This window comes from Microcebus murinus, chromosome 2 (assembly GCF_040939455.1).
Source record: "Microcebus murinus isolate Inina chromosome 2, M.murinus_Inina_mat1.0, whole genome shotgun sequence".
NCBI lineage: Eukaryota > Metazoa > Chordata > Mammalia > Primates > Cheirogaleidae > Microcebus > Microcebus murinus.
Window position 1 is genome coordinate 68,517,839 of NC_134105.1, and position 20,563 is coordinate 68,538,401.

Below are 20,563 nucleotides of genomic sequence, written 5' to 3' on the forward strand. Positions count from 1 at the left end.
GCTTTGGTTTGAATCCTGGCTCACCTATTTACTTTGCCTGTGACCTTGAGCACATTCCTCAGTCTGGTTTCCTTGCCCATATAAAATCAGGATGATAGCACTGTACTTCACTGACTCTAAAACTCAGAATTTAACATCTCTAACTTCTTTTGAGTCTTAAAACTCTACAGGCCAGTCCAATAACGATGCAGTGGACATTGCTTGTGCATATGTGGGGACTCGGTGGTTATTTCTGGTGGCACAACTAAACAACTGCAACTCATCAAAATTTCAGTCCACAAACCATTGTCTTGATTGTAGACCTAAACTTTTCTATTAATACCTTCTGACCAAGAAAACAACAACATTAGGACTTGCAGAAAGGATGTCCATGACTTTGAAGAAAATCCCAGAGACAGTATTGGAGCACTGTATTAATGATTGCAGAACCAGATGACATCAGCAAGACAGTGGAATAGGTCGTCTCTGGGACAAGAAGGCCTTGGAAAATCCCAGAACGCTTGAGGGTGGGAAAGTACTCCTTTGGAGCACAAAAACTCAGAAAAGGGGGCATTAGAAGGTCAAGAGGAGTAGTTTTATTTTGACCATACTGCTCTTCTTCCCTCAGGCTGGCACATCACCACACAGAGAGGGATTTCGTGGATCTACAGTTTCTCCAGCAGGGAAAAGAAAGCCCAAGGCAGATATTCAGCTTCCCCAGGATTCCAGAATGCTTCCCAAAGTGGGTCCTGTCTGACCAGGGAGCCTAAGCTAGCAACACTATGACACCATGGAGCATAGCCCTACCCTGCCTAGGTGAGAAATCCAGCCAGTGACCCTGCCCAACTATAAGGCACAGCCTGTAGCCCCACATAAGAACAGGCAATTGTGGAGCCCAGCCAGCAGCAGCCCCTGGCCTCAGAGCATGGGCAGTGGCCTTGCCTGACTAGACAACTCAGCAATAAGCACTGACCTTGTCTGTGGATGCTAACAGTTTGTCATCCAGAATCCCAGGACAGGCTGACTGGTATAGGTCTTTCCCTGCTGAAGTGAACCTGTAAAGCCAGGAAGAGACAACCACTCCCTCAAATGCACAGATATCAATACAGGGATACAAGAAAGAATCAGGGAAACATGACAGCACCAAAAGAAACTAATAAATCTCTAATAACTGACTTTAAAGAAATGGAGATCTACAACCTGACTGATAAAGAATTAATAATCCTATTGAAGTTCAGAGAAACAATACAGGAACACAATGAGAACGTCAACAAAGAAATAGAAACAAACAAACAAAAAACCCAGACAGATTCCTAGACTTGAAGAATACAATGACTTCAGTGAAAAACTAAAGAGAGCTTCAACAGTATACTCAAATAGTAGAATCAGTGGATTGGGTTCAGTGAAGACAGGTTATTTGAAATTATCCGGTCACAGGAGCAAAAAGACTGAAGAAAGCCTAAGAGAATTATTGAACACTATCAAGTAAAACAATATATGCATTATTGGGGGTTAGAAGATGAAGAGAAAGATAATGGAGGAGAGAGACTCCATTTAAAGAAATAATAACTGGAAATGCCCAAATATGGGGAGAGAACTGGGCATCAAGATTCATGAAGCTCAAAAGTACCCCAATAGGTTAAACTGAAGAGGTTTACTCACAGACACATTATAATTAAATTGTCAAAAGTCAGAGACAAAGCACTTTGAAAGATGCAGACAAAAGTGGCTCATCACATACAAGAGAGCTCCCAGAAGATCATCAACAGATTTCTCAGCAGAAACCTTGCAGGTCAGGAGAGAGTGGGATATATACAAAACATTAAGAGAAAAATGAACTACCAATCAAGAATACCTGACAAAGATGTTTCCCAGATAAAGAATAGAAAATGACTTTCCCATACAAACAAAAGCTAAAGGAGTTTGTTACCACTAGACCTGCCTTATAAGAAGTGCTAAATGGCGTTCGTTCTTCAGGCTGAACCAAAAGGATGCTAGGTAGCAACTTAAAAACATATGAACGTATAAAATTCATAGGTAAATATAAACATACGGTCAAATTTAGAATTCTTTATAATAGTGTTATATAAATCACTTTTAACTCTAGAAAAAGTTAAAAGATAAAAATATTAAAAATAATTACAGCTATAATTTGTTAATGGATACAAAATATAAAAAAGAAAGATGTAAATTACAACATCAATAAGCTAAAATGGGGGGGTAAAAGTATAGAATTTTTGTATGTAATTAAAGTTATTATCAGCTTAAAACAGGTTTCTATAGCTAGAAGATATTTTATGTGAGCTTCATGTTAATCACAAACAAAAAACCTTTAGTAGATATACAAAAGATTAAGAGAAAGGAATCAAACATACCACCATGAAAAGTCATCATGTCACAAAGGAAGACAGCAAGAAAGGAAGATAGGAAGAAAGAAATTATAAAACAGCCCCATAAAACAATTAATATGGTAGGTTCTTACCTATCAATATACGTTAAACATAAATGAATTAAATTCTCCAAAAGACAGTGGCTGAATAATAAGAAAACTAGATCCAACTACATGTTGCTTATAAGAAACTTACTTTAGCCTTAAAGACGCACATAGGCTGAAAGTGAAGGGATAGAAAATGACATTCCATGCAAATGGTATCCAAAAGAGAACAGAGGTGGTTATACTTGTATCAGATAAAATAAACTTTAAGCCAAAATTTGTCACAAGAGACGAAGAAGGTCATTATATAATGAAAAAGCTTTTGATTCATCAAGAAAATATAACTGCAAATATTTATATAAAACAAATATTAAATTTAAATATTATCAATTTAATATTTAAATTGATTTTAATTAATTACAATTATTAAATACTAAATTAAAATATTAAATTTTCAGAAATGAAAAGAAAAATAAGGAGCAATACAATAATAGAAGGATACTTTTAACTACCCACTCTCAACAATGGATAGATCATCCAGACAGATAAGCAACAGTAAAACCGCAGACATAAATAACACTATAGACCAAATGGACCTAACAGACATATATAGAACATTCCATCAAATAGCAGCAGAATACATTCTTCTTAAGTACATATGAAACATTCTCTAGGATAAATCTTATGTTAAGTCACAAAACATGTCTTAAGAAATTCAAGAAAACTAAATCATATCAAGTATCTTCAAATGTCTTTTCCAACCATAATGACATGAAACTAGAAATCAATAACAGGATGAATTTGGAAAATTCACAAATATATGGAAATTAAACAACACACTCCTGAGACAAACAATGCATCAAAGAAAAAAATCAAAAGGGGAATCAAGAAATATCTTGAAAAATGAAAATGGAAACACAACATATCAAATCTTAAGAGAGGCAGTAAAAGCAGTTCTAAGAGAAAAGTTTACTGTGATAAACACCTACATTAAGAAAAGTTCTCAAACAACCTAACTTTACACCTCAAGGAAATAGAAGGACAAAATCAGCCCAAAGTTAACAGATAGAGGGAAATAATAAAGATTAGAGCAGAAATAAAGTAGAAAATAGAAGAGAAAAAAAATCAGCAAAACTAAAAGTTGTTTTTTTGATAAGATAAACACATTGATATAACTTTAGCTAGACTAATCAAGAAAAAAAGACTCAAAATTATAAATGAATTATAACTGATACCACAGAAATAAAGGATCATAATAAAATAATTAGGAAAAATTATATGCCAACAAATTGTAAAACTTAGAATAAATGAATAAATTTCTAGAAACTTACAACCGACCAAGACTGCATCATGAAAGAATAGAAAATATGAACACACCAATGCAATTAAGGAGATTGAATCAGTAACTAAAAACTTTCCAACAAAATTGGAACCAGGACCCAGGTTCCGGACCCAGGACCAGATGGCTTCACTGGATAACTCTACCACATGCTTAAAAGAATTGACACCAATTTTTTTCTAACTCTTCCAAAAAACTGAAAAGAAATACTTCCAAACTTATTTTATGAGAAGAACATTACTCTGATAGCAAAGCTAGATAAGAACAATAAAAGAAAGTTAAAGGCCAACATCCCTGAACTTACATGCAAAAATTCTCAACAAAATACTAGCAAAGTGAATTTAACAGCACATTGAAAGGATCATATATCATGATCAAGTGGGATTTATCCCTGGGATGCAAAGATGGTGCAACATATACAAATCAATAAATGTGATATACCACATTAACAAAATAAAGGATAAAAATCATACGATCATCTCAATAGATACAGAAAAAGCACTTGACAAAATTTATATCCTTTCATGATAAAAACTCTCAACAAATTTGGTATAGAATGAATGCATCTCAACATAATTAAGGCCATATATGATAAGTCTGCAGGTTACATCATACTCAGCAGTGAAAAGCTGAAACCTTTCTGCTTAGATGAGAAACAAGACACAGGTCCCCATTCTTAATTCTTACTACTTCTATTCGACATAGCAATTAGTCCAAAAAGAATGCACTCAAATTAGAAAGAAAGAAGTAAAATAGTCTGTTTGGAGACGATATGATTTAATATACAGAAACCCAAAAGACTCCACCCAAAACTGTTAGAATTAATAAATCAATTCAGTAAATATGCAAGAAACAAAATCAACATACAAAGATCAGTTGTGTTTCTAGACACTAAAAATGAACAATTCAAAAAAGAAATAATCACATTTATAATAGCATCAAAAACAGTAAGATACTTAGGAATGCTTTTTTTTTTTTTTTGGAGACAGAATCTTGCTCTGTTGCCTGGGCCAGAGTGCCATGGTGTCAACCTACCTCATGGCAACCTCAAACTCCTGGGCTCCAGGGATCCTCCTGCCTTAGCTTCCCAAGTAGCTGGGACTACAGGCCTGTGCCACCATGCCCAGGTAATTTTTTTTCTATTTTTAGTTGTCTGGCTAATTTCTTTCTATTTATAGTAGAGATGGGGTGTCACTCTTGCTCAGGTTGGTTTCAAAGTCCTGAGCTCAAGTGATCCTCCCATCTCAGCATCCCAGAGTGTTAAGGTTGCAGGCATGAGCCACCACACCCAGCCTTTAGGAATACTTTTAACCAAGGAAGTCAAAGATCTATATTCTGAAACCTATAAACCACTGATGAAAGAAACTGAAAAATACACAAATATATGGAAAGATACACTGTGCTCATGGATTGGGAGCATTAATATTGTTAAAATTATTGTACCATCCCTACCCAAAGCAAGCTATACATTCCACACAATCCCTTTCAAAATTCCAATCGCATTTTTCACAGAAATAGAAAAAACAATCCTAAAATTCATATGGAACTAGAAAAGACCCTAAATACTCAAAGCAATCTTGAGAAAGAAGAACAAAGCTGGAGGTATCACACTTCTTGATTTCAAACTGTATTAAAAAGCTATAGTAACCAAAACAGCATTATATTCTATAAAAACAAACAGAAACCAATGGAACAGAATATAGCCAAGAAATAAACCCACACATACATGGTCAACTATCTTTAAGAAGCCTATCAAGACACAATGAGGAAAGGATAGTTTCTGCATTAAGTGGTGGTGGGAAAACTGTAAATCCACATGCAGAAGAATTAAATTGGTCATTTATGTTGTTTTGTGTTACTGAAACAAAGGATGAAAAGAAAGACGGAGAGAGAACAAAGGAGTAAACTGTAAAATTAGGTTAGGACCAAGTTATGGAGGCTACCAAATGTCAGGCTAAGGAGTTTTGGTACTTTACTCAGCAAGAAAATGGAACTGGAAACAGAGATATGTAATATCTCGTCAAAGGCTATTGTAAAGGATGCATTTGGTTCTAAAGCTCAAAATAAGTGCAGCCCACGACACTCCAGTACAGAAAATGTTTATATCAATAGTTCATTTTAAAGAACATATGCCGTTTAAAGAAAATACTTTGTAGCAAAGTGCAGATAACCCAATGATTTATTTAAGGCCAATTTTTTTTTTCAAGTAGTCTTCACATTTGAAGCACTTTCTCTGGTACAACTCTAATTTCAAAATCAGTATTTCTCAAATGATGAAACTGGGAAAAAATTTCCAAATTGGTGATGGAAATGGTGCTATGTACATCTGATCAAACCAGCAGCAACATAATGTCAAACATAAATGGAGAGCATTAAAAAACAAATAAAATACCTCAAAAGCCTATAATGGCAACTCCAAGCATCAAAGCAGCAATGGTATAAAGCAGAAATTAAAATCTCTAGTTAATGCCAATGAGGACTTGCAGGTTAATTTTGAATTTTCCTCCTCCTGTTAGTTTAAAGTAGAAATCTCTTGCTACTCAAATTCAAATAGGGTGCAGTGGACATCTGTTACTTTTGTATTCTCAGTAACCATGATTCCTTACCTGCTTCCTACATCCTTTCTTAATGTCCCCTTCCTTTGGGGGAACTCCTTGACTGTTTAGCTCAAAGATGGAATATGAGCCAATCTGGACAAAATCAAAGCACTTCTCCAAAATTTTATATAGATTGCTGCCAGGCTTTGGGTTATTGGCTATGATGAACTAAGCTGAAACATCAATCCACCATCTTATTCTCCTCACTGCCCCTCACCCCTAAGAGAATATCCCCACAAAGAAAATCTGCTTTGAAGAGAAAACCAATCTAGGAAAAAAAAAAAATCAGAACCAAGTGTGGAGGATGGCCAGATGACTTCTTTAGATGTTTGGATCTAGTCATGCCTGGACTTTCCTGTATATGAGCCTTTTATGCGGTTTAGTTTAGTTTTAACTTAAACTAGTTTGAATTGAGTTTCTGTCACTTGCAACTTAAAGATGACAGGTTAATAATCAAAGGTGCACAACATCTACCTGAAAATAAACTTAATGCATTTTAGTGCCAATAGTGCATGGCTTAGTCCCTTTTGTGTTGCTATAACAATATCTGACTGTACGCATTTTGTAAAGAGAAGAGGCTTATTTGGCTCACAATTCAGGTGGCTGGAAGGTTCAAGATTGGGTGGCTGTATCTGGCAAGGGCCTCATGCTGCTTCCACTCATGGCAGAAAGCAGAAAGGAAGCAGGCATATGCAAAGAGATCACATGGCAAGAGAGGAAGTGAGAGAGACAGAGAGAGAGAACCAAGGAAACAAGACTATTTTTAACAACTCAACCTCACCGAAACTAATTCATTACCATGAGAGCAAGAATTCACTCACCCCAGTGGGAAAGCATTAATTTACTCATAAGGGATCTGCCCCCATGGCCTAAATATCTCCCATTAGGCCCCTCTTCCCATGACTGTCACATTGGGAATCAAATTTGAACACAAGTTTTGGCAGTGATAAACCACATCCAAACCATAGCACTGTATGATCAAACAAAAGTAGACCAGCACCTTTATGTAAAATTTAGTAATATGAAATCAGGTACAACACATGATATGAGTTGAATAACAAGATATCAGGTACAAAACACACTATATATCAACCCAATTAAACAAAATGTATAAAGGAAATTGTTGGCATTATAGTTATGTGCTTAACATTTTATTATATTAAATATATCATGAAACCTGAATCCTGCTACTTGCTTCAGAGAAACAAATTGGTTCAACCACACTTTGGAATCTTAAATATTTATTATAACTTTCTTTAACTCACATTTATAATAGGAAGAGGTGCAAGTTTTATTTACTATAATTTATAGCTAAGGATCCCATATGTAATAATTAGCAATTACAAAAGGCCCAACTTCTCTTTGAAATTATTGTATAAAAAATAAAGAAAGCCAAGTGGAGTTTTTCTCCTTTTAAAATGTCATTCATGAACAAAATGCAGGATGTTGAACTTAATATGGGTCAAGGAGTTTGTTTACTCATCAGAATTTGTCAAGAATCCAAAATGGAGAGGGCCTCTAAAAAGAAATTGGGTCTTAATGCTACCAACTTCTAGGGTTTGCAGTGAATTATTCCAATTTCATCCCCTCCAAGCTTTTGACATGGTTACCACTAAAACACATGTTTACTACAAATCCTATGGGTATAAATTTGTATATTAAACAAATGAGCTAATGGTTATATTTAAATTCTTTCCTAGGAAGTAGCCTAAAATTGAAAAGTCTAATAGAATTCTAGAAAATAAAGATGGCAAAGATGCATTAGATCACATAGATATATATTTTTTTCTTTCTTTCATTTTCCTTCTGGGCAGGGGAAAGTAGAGGATAAACTGTTCGAGTTTGGTCCAGTTTTCAACTAGGAGGGATGGAAGTTGACACTTTTCTCGGAATTGAGACTACATAACAAATTTCACTGTAAGAAATTCCTCTCCACCCTGATATTCAGATCACATGTTCTTTTTGAGTACTTTATCTCACTTTTCCCAATAACAATTTTATGACATGTTTGACTCCATTCATCTTATTTCTTTCCCGTTTCAATGAGATACATTTCACTTTTAGATTAAAACTGAATTCCTTGAAATCCCATTTAGTTGTCTCTCCATTTATGTGAACAACATAATTCCATACAAATTCTTCACTATACCAGAAGATTCCTGAAGTTGCTTTTGGGCAGGGGGAGGGGAGAGAGATAGTGAGAGCATGAGAGAGAGATCTCCCTCCCCCCCAACTTACAAGGCCTTATTTTCTATGAATCACATTTCCATTATTACTTTTATACCAAGGGGCTTTTTGGCATTATTGTTTTTGAATTCTCTTCTCCAATTTCTACCTGAAGTTATATATATTTGTGTTCTACAAGTTTCTCAATGCTTATATCTCATTATCTTTTCAGATTTCTAATCTTTCTGAGTCTCTTTAACTAATGTCTCTGGTTTCTTTTTGCTCTAAAACTTATTCCAATTGTAAACTAAAAATGAATTTCATTAATGTCCAATTTTTATCATTGTTTTTTAACCATTAAGTACACACATGCAATACAGATGTAATAATCTTTTACTCTTTCATAGTCATATTGTATTTTTATAATGCTATACATTCCAATAAAATTAGGAAACTTTTCAATATGTGAGATCATAATGTATACAGAGCTGCCATAAGGTATAAATTAAGCCATGTATATACATGAATACATACATATACATTTCAATAATACATTGAAGAGCTCCAAGTTTTTTTTTCTTTAGTTATTGCTAGACACATCAAAACACAGTTTAAAACTGGTCATCACAACATCCCTGTGTGGTAATGATGAGAGTGGATTGGGAATGTGATGAAAGGCACAGAATTCATAAGACATAGCTCACTGTATGAAAACGTACATCCAAATTCCTTAGCACTGATGGTTCAAACAATGTGAAGCCACTGATTTTCTGAACTGAATATAAGAAAATAGCTGTTAATAGTACTTATTCACCTTCCCAGCACAAGACATGGTATGGGGAGTTTACCAAGTATGAAAGTTGTCACAAAAGTGATAATTTACATATATAAACCTCAAAGCCAAGAATGGGCAAGTGATGGAAGATTAGTTCTTCTCCTGTGGCTAGATGTACATCAGGCATGGCCTTTCTGTTTAGTGAGGTTCTACTACAGAGAATGCCAACTTTGTGGTTGATACAGGTGATCCTTAGGTTTGGTGTTACATCACACTAACAAATGAAAAAGTTTTCAGCATATGGAATTAAGCATATTAAAAGCCAGGGCTTATGAAGCATTATGCTGATGAGAGTTCTTAACATGACTAAGAGTCTCTGGTCTTACAAAAGTCAATTAATTCAACAGGCTATAAAATACATTTTTTTAAAAGTTTAGATTGTTTAATTACTTTTTAGACAAACAAAAAATTCCAACCATCTGTTGATAATACCCTAATCATCCAACAGCCCATCAATGCATAATCCTCTGCAACTGTCTGGAAATTTTCACCTTCCACAGAAAAATGCTCAATTTTCATTGCCAAGCTTCTTGGTAGATTCACTTTTCACTAGGGGAAAAAAAAAAGTAAACATATAGTCAAGTGTTTATACTGTTTCTCTTTTTTCCTCTTTTCTTCTCTGTTCTGCTGCATAGCAACAGCAATGCTCATGGGGACAGACAAACTGTGTCATGTCCCAGGCAGCTAGGATATACAATTGTGGCCACATAAATGAGGAAATGATGTCTGAAAGCGGCAATTACATTTAGTGAGATAACTCTGTGGAAGACTTGGGAATGGTCACTTCACAGTGTGGTTATGATCCCATACTCATGCCACTGAATAACAGATCACTATTATCACACAGGCTACTCACATGTGGTAGGAATAAATTTTTCCATGATTTGCTTTTACAACTTAAAATTGAGGGTCGGTATACATTGAGTGTACGTGGGCTGAAGGAAGACTAGCTAATCACTATCTCCTTCCTTTCACAGGAAAGAAGACTCAGAGTGGAAATGGAGCTCCTTTGAAGATCCTGTCTTGCTTAGAGTGAACACTATTACTATTCAGTCTCTATATTGAGAGTTCCTTGAGTATAGAAACTGGATCTTTCCTCCCTGTATCTATCTTCACAGTGTAGAGCATGTTTGTTGGATCAATGTAACTGCAAGTCATTCTGTCTTTTAGTTTTTTCTTCAAATCTGCAAAATGGAGATCAGAGTAAGTGCTCTACTTATTTCATTTATTGTGAAGCTAAAAGGAGCTAATAGATAATAACCCTTTGAAAATTATTATGGTTAAAATATAGGTTATTTTGCTTGAGGCTTATAGCTATTATCACCAATAGGTAGATAAGGAAAATGAAGCTCAGAAAGACAGAGTGAATGCTTAAAACCCCACAGTTTATAAAAGCTGATGCTAAAACCATAAACCTGGATCTTTGCCTCATATTCCAATTGGCAAATTCATTGGAATTTGCTAATATACCTAGATTTCAGATTGTACCAACAACCAAAATGCTGTTTACTGAGTCCTTTTTATGAGTAAGGCACTGAAAGTTCCATCCAAGACATGATCCCTATCCTTGTGGAATTTTATTAACTCTAGTAGAGTCTTTCAAGTGGCTCCATATTACAAGTTGGTTGTTTTCTCCTCTGGCTTCCTCTGTACTGTAGGCAAACTCTATAATAGCACCTATTGTAGTATAAAGTTTACATGTGTGTTCTTGTGCCCAAAGCTCCTCCCCTTGCTCTACCCTATCCCCCTGGAGAAAAGGAAAGGAAAAAAGAGAGTAAGGAATGAGGAAAGGGCAGCAAGAGAGAATAGATGATTTACTGGCCCAATAAGAGACTGATATGTGAGTAGCTGCTATGTCAGGTATTTTCACTAATTTGAGTAATTGATTTGAGTTCCTTCTCCACAGACAGAGGCATTTTCTAATCTTGAGTTAGATTAGAACATCAGAGAAATATATCTGGCTGTTATTTTTAAATAAATGGGGCTTTATAGCAGTATAGGGGATACTTTTCCCTTTCTCTGTCTACTGAAGGTACCTCGTTTTCTTCCTTGAATAGGGATCCATTCTTTTTCCTTAGACTGAAATGCAACATGCTTTTATCAAATCATTTAAATCCACTAGTCTAACTATGGCTAATAAGAGCCTAAGAGGCATGTTACACCATTGTGAGCTCTTCCCATCAGACTGACCTCCAACCTAGTGGGCTACCTTAACTGCTTAACCTATTACAATTAACTTTTTTCATTCCTTAAAAAGCAAAAAGCAAAACAAAAAAATCTTGCCTATTGCAGATTAATAAAGGCAGACTTTTAAAAGAATAAACTGGCCATCTACAATCCTAACAAACATTATAACAACCATCAAGTGTGGAAACTACTGACTCCCTGCCCAGAAACACATTTACCCTCCAAACTAGAAAAGAGACACCTTGTACTATGAACTCAGAATCAAAATCCAACTTTTTTGCCTCCGGAGAGTGAAGGAATTTTAAAGACTTTCCAAAGAAAATGCCCTGTTCTTATATAATTCCCTCCTTCATCTAGAAACCACCCTGCAGAATATCCAATGCTGTGAGAATGTTCAAAGAAACAGACATCTTGAAGTGCTTATAGAAAGAAATGCATGTACAGGAAGACCTGGCATTATTTTTAAGGTGTGTGTACTTATGCTGTGACAACACTGGTATGGTTCTTAAAATCCTGTCAGATCCTCTTCAGTTCTTTGCTAAAGCAGTTCTAAATAATCCTCTGTACTAAAAGCAGGAGCCACCTGTGTTCTTGTAAATAAGTCAAATATCATATACCCACCAGAAAAATAGCAAATTTTACTTAATAAGGTACCAAGTACATTGCCAAAGTAGTCTTTTCTTATTGCTTCATTACAGGACTTGAATGTGCATTCCTAAACAAGGTAAAAGGAGAGCTGTGTGCTGTGTTTATTTACACAGACGATGTTTGCCCTAGCTAGGAACCCACATTACTAAACAACTTTCCCTGAAACCAACATTTAGAGAGAGCAATGTGTGAATTTAAGGAAAAAGTAAGGTATTACAAGCTTTAAAAAAGTGAAAGTGGACATGTAAAACTAAAATTCCTAATTTATTTTAAGAAAATAAAATCAAATATTCTCAAATTGTAAAAAATATAAAGACAAGAATAAAAATAGGATTTAAGAGGCCCATAATTTATTATTAGAAACTTCATCTTTGCTCATGAAAATCTAGTTTCCACTTGTGGCAATGACAAAATCTTGGCCACTTTGAAAAAAAAAACGTATTTTGCAAAGAAAAAAGGTATACACATGTACAGAGAATGGACTACAACATAAGCTACAGCCTGTTACAGCCTGTAATGCTGGTATAACAATAAAACCTGAACCATACATTTCAAATACTATTTAAAAAAACAGAGTTCAATCCAAAACAAAGAGTCTATGCTTCTCTGGAATTTGTTACCACGAAACCTGGCCTATACCTATAACTCTTGGCTGAAAGTGGTATCTAATGGTTTTGCGTTAAGGTGGGTACCTCCCTCATCTTTTTAAAGTAATTACTGAATTTTATTCATCCTCTAGAATCTTGCATTCAGAAACACAATCACTTTACTCAGTTGTTGCAAATATGGAGAAGTCTTTTTATACACCAAACCTTTCTGTACATTTTTTCCAGTTCTAATACTTCCCCATATGGCTAATGAGACAAAATCAGAAAAAATAAAGCCAGCGGGTTTAAAAAAGAGATAAAGGGTCAAGGCAATGGCACTAGCTTATTCTAAATGCAGTCAAAATTTTAAACATAATGTTCCTAGCAATATTATCCCTCTCTATAAAGTAAAATAATAAAAGTATTTTGTAATTCCTCATTTTAGAAATGTTTATAGTCTTAATTAGGGAGTAAATCTATCTGATTAATGGACAGACTGTTAACTAAAAACTATTAGCTTAAAAAAGACAAAAATATACAGAATCACAAGCAAAAATAAAGTCCTTTTATAGCTAGACATTCAATTTGATTCATTCAAAATAAGCTTACATGCTCTCAAACAGAATAGAAGCGGCAGCTCATTTGTTTGGTTCTTTACATTAACTGTAGCTATAGAGTTAATTCTGCAAATATATAAATATAGTGGTAAAACACAAAGAATGAGGGTGGTCACATTTTGCTTCACTTTCTCTAGAGTTGTTCTAAGTATTGTAGGAACAAATTTACGCTTACCTTGGTGAAGAACTTTCATGTCATTACTGGATCCTTTTAATACTACATGTAATGTTGGATACTCAATGATTACTTTGTTTCTCAAATTGTCTAGGAGACTTTTACAGGGATCTAGTTCATGATATCTTATTAATAAAAAAGCAAAACAAAAAACACAAAACACATAATTAATATGCAAAATTACTCCCAAATAAAATACATGAGTCCCTTACATCAAAAATTATTTAAGGTAATGACACTATTTCAGTAGTTATTTCCTTGAAACATAGTCAGTTTAATACCTAAGAAAATCAAGTAAAAGAGCTATTATTATAGAGGTTCTGAAAGTAAATCAAAAGTATATAAAATATTTTGATACTAGGAAAGCTATAGAATAAGTTATCAATTTTCATATCAAGTAGGAAATAAATATTTTTATACAAGGCCGGTGGTACATGCCTGCCTGTAATCCCAGCTATGTGGAAGGCAGAGGCAGGAAGATCACTTAAGCCCAGGAGTGCCAAGACCAGCCTGGGCAACATAGCAAGACCTCGTTTGGTGGGGGGGGGGGGGGGGAGACTTTCATAAGATCTAGGTTTAATGTGTTATTTTGCTTGGATAAAAGAATGACTAGCTAAAAATTTAAATGTCTCAAATATATTTACTTTGAGTCTTAAAAGAAAAACAAACAACTTGCCTATGGTAAATAGTTTCTAGTAACATGATAGGAAAATAACTGGCTACAAAATACTTTTATAAAAAGTCAATTCTAATTATAACACAAATTCAGATTTAAAATTAAATTTGTCCTTCCTTCATTTTGAAATATAAAAAATCAGGTTTGGGTTTCTGACTTACGCGGAAGCACAAAATTTAGGAAATAAGGAGTTTATCATGACATAGCTATCATAGCTAATTACCTGTGAGTAATTAGATACTAATATTCATTAAAGTATGAAATTCTCAAGTCATTAATTAAAAAAAAACAAGTTGGGTTGACTACAGATGCCTCCTTCGAACATTCCCTTTTGCTTGCTTTTTGGGGTGACAGAAAAAGGGGTGGAAAATTTTAGCTAGCTCACTAGTGACTACATAAGGGAATATGCTGGCATATGAATATCATTTCATGTCAAATGAGGAAAAAGTTGAGAACATGTCTACCAGTGTAGTACAGTTCTCCATTTTTTTCTCCATCTCCACCAATGACAGATGATATTCACGTGCAAAATACACAGCCCACGGGATATTCAGATTGATAGCTGCAATTCCATGCTCTTCCCTCCTGCTCAAGAAAGCACACTAGAATACAAGTGATCAAGAGGTTATCGTCAGCATGCATTTCAATTTGCTGTCACTTTAAGAACAAATCATTTACAAACTTTGGTATTTAATTGGCTTATTAGTTAATTTCTTAATTAAATTATCTGTGCCATAACTCACAGCTGACTGAGACATGTAATCATTTATTAAGAACTTGGTGTAGTAATTTCTCTGGGTTCTAAGTTTGCCCCATGCGATAGTTTTCAAATCAGGGAAAATAAAGTGCTTAACAAAATGCAAACCCAAGCCCATTATAAAAACTGATTTCTTTTTAAGAAGGTGATAAAGTGAAAGAACTGTAAAACCAAAACTTCACTTATGCTTCCTTGACCACATGCCCTACCCCAGAGTTAAATTATTCATTTTAGAATCACAGAATATTCTTTACATCAAAAAGAAACTTTAAATACAAAATGTTTAGGTTTTCTAAAAGAGCCACCCTAGTGCCTGTGGACCACAGAACTCATACATTCTTTTCCATGTGTAATGTAATACAGATGTGCTTACAACACTTTAAAAGTGGTTCCAGCATTCAAGGAGTAAATGTTTCACATCTTTTCAACATTATTTCCCTTTGAAATAGGCAGTATTTTCTAAAAGTTAGCAGTAATTATACAAAAGAGAAAAATAAGATTTATTAGATACCCAAGCAGAAGGTTAACTTACAAAGTAAAATATAAAATGAGCATAATTAAATTTTTCTTGGGAGAAAACAAGACCTGAATCCTCAAACAGGAAATTTTCAAGTAGTATCCTACAGAAACCTGTGAAAAGTAATCTTCCGTGCATTTTAACTGAATCGTAAAGCTTCTATTGAAAGAGATTTTTCCAATAAGGGAACGTTTTTCACTTATTTCAGTTTTGTTAAATATTTTCAGTGCATACTTAAAGGTTTTAGGTATTTTATTTCTTTTGTACCATTAAATCTTCATTGGGTTTCTTTAGATTTCCAAAGTTGAAACAGTAAGAAACGACAGCAAGAAAAAAGTTATTCAAAAGCCACACGGGAATCAGAGCCTAATATTATTGCTGATACAGTATAAAGTATGTTCCTACCAGAGGGATGTTCAGATATACATAAAAATTACCATATAACAAGTTATACATGCTTTCAATCTTAAAACTGTAATAATTACACCTGTTAAACTTAAAAAAATTGGTCCTTATTATATGTGCCAAGCAGGCATTGTGCAAAACACTTAGGATGCAAAGATTTATAAGATACTTGTCAACTAATGATTTAAAAAATATTTTATATAAATGCAATGAAAACCTGGGTGTGGTTTTGATTAGAATCACTAGATTTTATTTAGTGTTTACCCTAAAATGTTGCAAACTTCTAATCACAATATTGCTATTGAGTGTCACTGAGTTTCTAGGCTGCAGCTTTCCAGTCTGTTACCTGAAGAGGTCAGAGTTCAATAAATAATTTAGCTGAAATTCTGAATTTCTTAGATTTTTCTATTACTAGTGGTATTACTCTTAGTCTACCATTAATATTTACCAGTAATTTAAAAGTAAACTGTGTAAACTGTTCATAAAGAAAGGCTATCAAAATGAGGTTAACAGTTTAAGGACTTGGAATTCAGTTAAATGAAACAGTTAACTTTTAGTGGTTGCTTGTGTTTGGAGTCTAACACTGTGTTAAGGTTCTAGTTCCATCATTCACTGGTCTGTGTTCCTGTATAAATTACTTCTCTAATCCCCAGTTTCCATGCTTCACACTGGGGATTATGAGAGTACCACTTCAGAGTTATTGTGAGGGCTGAATGATAAAACATAGAAACTGCTAGCTCATTTATTTAAGCCATGAGCACACCAGTTTTACATCTGCATTTACTTAAAACAACAACACATTCTTACAGAAACTTTAGTTCAGAACAAAGTGATTGGATTTCGTTAATAACAAAGAATAGGACTTATTATATAAGCACTGAAGGACGTTTGCCTTCGTATGCATTTTGCCTTTTAAGTGTAGCTTTACAACTTTCAGTGCAAACTTCAAACCATTATTTTATTATCACATGTACTTCCAATAGGCTCAAAGTACTTTTATGTTTCTGTTTCCCTTATTTTGAGGAAAGTTTTAAGAGTCCAGCTTTGCACTACCTAAAACATTTAGGCCTTAGCTTCTTTGCAAGCCATTAAGTCACTGAATCCTGAGGGACAGCTTTATCTTTTTGAAATTTTTACCAACTCTGGTATTTCCATTAGTATAATGGCTCTGCTACCATAAGACAAACTACTTAGGTTTGGAAGAATTAAGATACCAACATTTGTCTTTTCTCTTATCCTTTGGGACCCTGCTCAGACATTTCCTCTTGTTATTTCACTTGCTCAACCTCACGGGCTGACCCTGCTCTGGGCAGCTTCACAGGGGCATTATGAGGGCAGCATGGCTCGGTAGGCTAAACAGGTGTTACAGTGATATTATATAAATAAAAGTTGCCTTGATACTCAAGGGTGTGCTTTTAATCTTGGCTCTGTTACTGACTTTCAAAGAAACTAGTTAAGTTCTTGAACTTTTTTTTCTGTACTTTATTAACAAATTAGGGTACCTTTTTTCTTCTCCTAATTCAAAGAGACGGGTTTTTTCTTTTTAAAGGGAGTCACAAACTACTCTATTTCTTTTCTCATCACTGATACTCCCCATGGATCATCACCTCTTCCACCTCCTTAAAAGTATTAAAACTAAGTTTGAATTTCTCTAAATTTAACAATCTCATAGCAGTCCCTAGGCCATAGTATTTTTCCACTAAAATAAGGTCACTGAATGAGGTGATCACTAAGAACCCCCTAGCTCTAAAATTCCACAATGCTGCCCACAGATAGCACTTAACCTATATTCTTGTATAGTTGCATTTATTTCTCAATCTGGGTTTCTGGGTTAAAAGTACAACTAATTGATTCCAAAATTACATAGGTGAATCTCTGACTTTCTAAAAAAGAATAAATATAAATCCATCCATTATTATCTGATAGCTAAATGTTTTTAGTATTCCATCCTAGCATAATGGAATTATGTGCCTGAATAAATATTTTAGACTATAAATATTTTAAAAAACACAAAATTAAAAGTACTACATAATAGAGTAGAAAGAGAATAGATTAAGTAAAAAAACTGACTTTTAAAATCCAAAAGAAAAGGAAGAAATCAGATTATTAATGAAGACAGAAATAAAAGGAGAAAAAAAGATACATAAATAAAACATAGAAAACAAAACTAAGTACAGGCTCAAACAGGTTCAATTCTTTTTTTTTTTAATTTTAAAAAGGTAGTATTTAAAATCCTCCAGGTATTACTCCCGTGTGACAATTTTTTGCAACTTACAATGTCTAAGTCACATAGAAAAAGATCTTGTCAAAGTTATTTTTTTCTTACTCAATTACAGTTTTTACATTTTAAAAAATCAGTAACTGTTAGTGGTTTGCTGTACTTTATTTCGGCACTTTTATACATCCATGTAAATGAGGACTACTCATGCTTGATCATGAATTACGTAGTACAGAGATACGCCTCAATTCAGAAAGCTCAACAGTTCAGAAGCACACTGGTCAATTTTCCTAATCTAACTATGATATGAAAACTATGGATATGGTGAAATAAAATGATCAATTATACATTTTAAAACTTGTTTTAAAGAGGAGCTTAGACGGTTCTGATTTGTTCTAGATGTTATTTCTTTAGTCTTTTCTGATTCTCAATGGTAAGTTCAATTACTTTTATTTATTTATTTTTTTAGACAGAGTCTCACTTTGTTGCCCAGGGTAGAGTGAGTGCCATGGTGTCAGCCTAGCTCATAGCAAGTCTCCTCAAGGAGACTCAGTTTTCTTTGTCAGTAAAATGGCAGAACAGATATCTACTAAAGGGCTAGTTTGTAAAGATTAACTATAATAGATGAAAATGTTTCTAAAGTGTAATTTGTTAAGCTAGTATCAGTAATAAGATTTTATTCTGCAAAAGTAATTTGGTACCCCTAGCAGGGAAATGACATATTTAGCAGGAATTATGTTTATGATTTATTTATGATGAGACTACTCGGTAGAAAAAGCTTATACTGAACTTTGGTTGACAAACAGAACTGAGTCCAAATCCTGGCCCTGTAAACTATAACTTGGTTTCTTTGGGTAAGTCAATTTCTTGGAGCCTAAGATTCCTATTTTATAAAGTAGAGATATATCACACACTTCATTAGAATAAATGCATGTGAAATATAAACACAGTGCCTGGCATTTATTCATTAATTGATTCCTCAAATATTTATTGTCAACCATGTACAGGTAGTTTGCTAGATAACAGAAGTTCATAGAAATAAACCCCACACTTTATTGTCAGACAAACTTTTCACTGGCACAATCATCATGATAGAAAAATCTAAAGCTAAGTAGATAATCAATAAACATTCTTTCTTGTTCTGTACCCACTTCCAAATGTCTTATAAACTGTCAAGTGCTTTTAATATCTAGGCACTTCATTTCCTAACCTTAGTTACCCCTCTCTCCTTAACTAGTTCTTATTCTTTGTCCCCCCAAATTTATTGAGATATAACTGATAAATAGGAATTGTATATACTTAAGGTGTACAACTTGATTGCTAATTATTTAGTTTTTAAAATCCCTCCTTCTCCAAGCACTTTCTCTTAACTAGAGAATTTTAATTAGTCTTACTCTTATTAACAAAAATATATTTCCTGTGGAGCTAAACTGAATGCAAGAGTCTGATCTTAAATTTTTAATCTTTACTAGCATGTATTACTTTGCAAAATATGATTAAGAGTTGGAAGGAATGTAATACAGTCTTTCCTGTCTTCCAGGTGAGGATACTGAGGACTTGACAAGTTAAGGATCTTACTCAGGGTCACTCAAGGAAATGCAGAGTTGGGACTATAAAGCAATCTTGTGAGTTCCTTCACTCAACTGTTTGCTTGTTCATTCATTCCTCACTCAACACATATTTATTGAGAGTCTACCATGTTCCTGACATAGTTCTCAGCACTAGGAATATAATGGTGTACTATAAGGTATGCACTAGAGGTGAAAGGGTAAAGGCTTTCTAGGAAGAAATGTATGTTCTGTTAGCAAGAGTAGGGTATGTGTAAGGTAGAGGCAAGGATAAGGCAGGTCTGTAACACCGAGTAGAGAGTAGATATGGGAATACACAGAATTCAGATAGTTTTGGTACTTATAATATATTACAGTAAAAGGTCAGTTAGAGAGGAGGTTAAAGCTGTTAGGCTTTAGCTAAAATGAGTATCTGAACTACTTAGACATTTCAATTACTCATCATTAATCCTTCTGAAGAGAATTTACATTGGCTACAAAATATTCTATAACATAATTAGGATGGATAAATTTAGTAGATTAACATTGAGAGTTAAAATACTTCCCAAGTTTTTAGAGAAAACTCTCATTTTATCTTTCACATAATCCCCTTAACCAATAATCAAAATAGTATACATTTAAAACGAGATCATCGCTATGGAAATTGTAGGCTTGTAACCTGTTAAGAATATGACTGTCATTTCATTTTAGATCTACTCTTTGGTATAGCCTCTCAAGCTAAAGTTCTCAAGTTCAAAGCTACTGAGACTTTGACAGTTGAGTCTGTATCTGTCCTGTTAACACTCACCCAGTTGTGCCAATTAGCTGAGCTTCAGCTTCCTTACAATTCTTATCATAAACCCTCTTTAAGAAGAGTAC

At 34.2% G+C, this 20,563-nt stretch overlaps 1 protein-coding gene and 1 long non-coding RNA gene across 2 annotated transcripts in view; one reads left to right on the top strand and one right to left on the bottom strand.

Annotated features, from left to right (window-relative positions):
- Positions 1-6,619: 6,619 nt before the first annotated feature.
- The window catches only part of ZNHIT6 (zinc finger HIT-type containing 6), a 49,842-nt gene continuing 35,898 nt past the window's right edge, over positions 6,620-20,563 (bottom strand). The window contains exons 9-10 of the mRNA XM_012747571.3: positions 13,565-13,689; positions 6,620-9,899 (exon numbers count right to left, since the gene is read on the bottom strand). Of these exons, the coding sequence (XP_012603025.2) occupies positions 9,859-9,899; positions 13,565-13,689 (166 nt within the window). The 3' untranslated portion in view covers positions 6,620-9,858. The remainder of the gene's footprint in view (positions 9,900-13,564; positions 13,690-20,563) is intronic.
- Positions 10,130-19,763, top strand: LOC142866360 (uncharacterized). The gene is made up of 4 exons (XR_012916367.1): positions 10,130-10,211; positions 10,328-10,553; positions 11,895-12,004; positions 19,678-19,763. It is a non-coding gene; the product is annotated as an uncharacterized LOC142866360 (long non-coding RNA).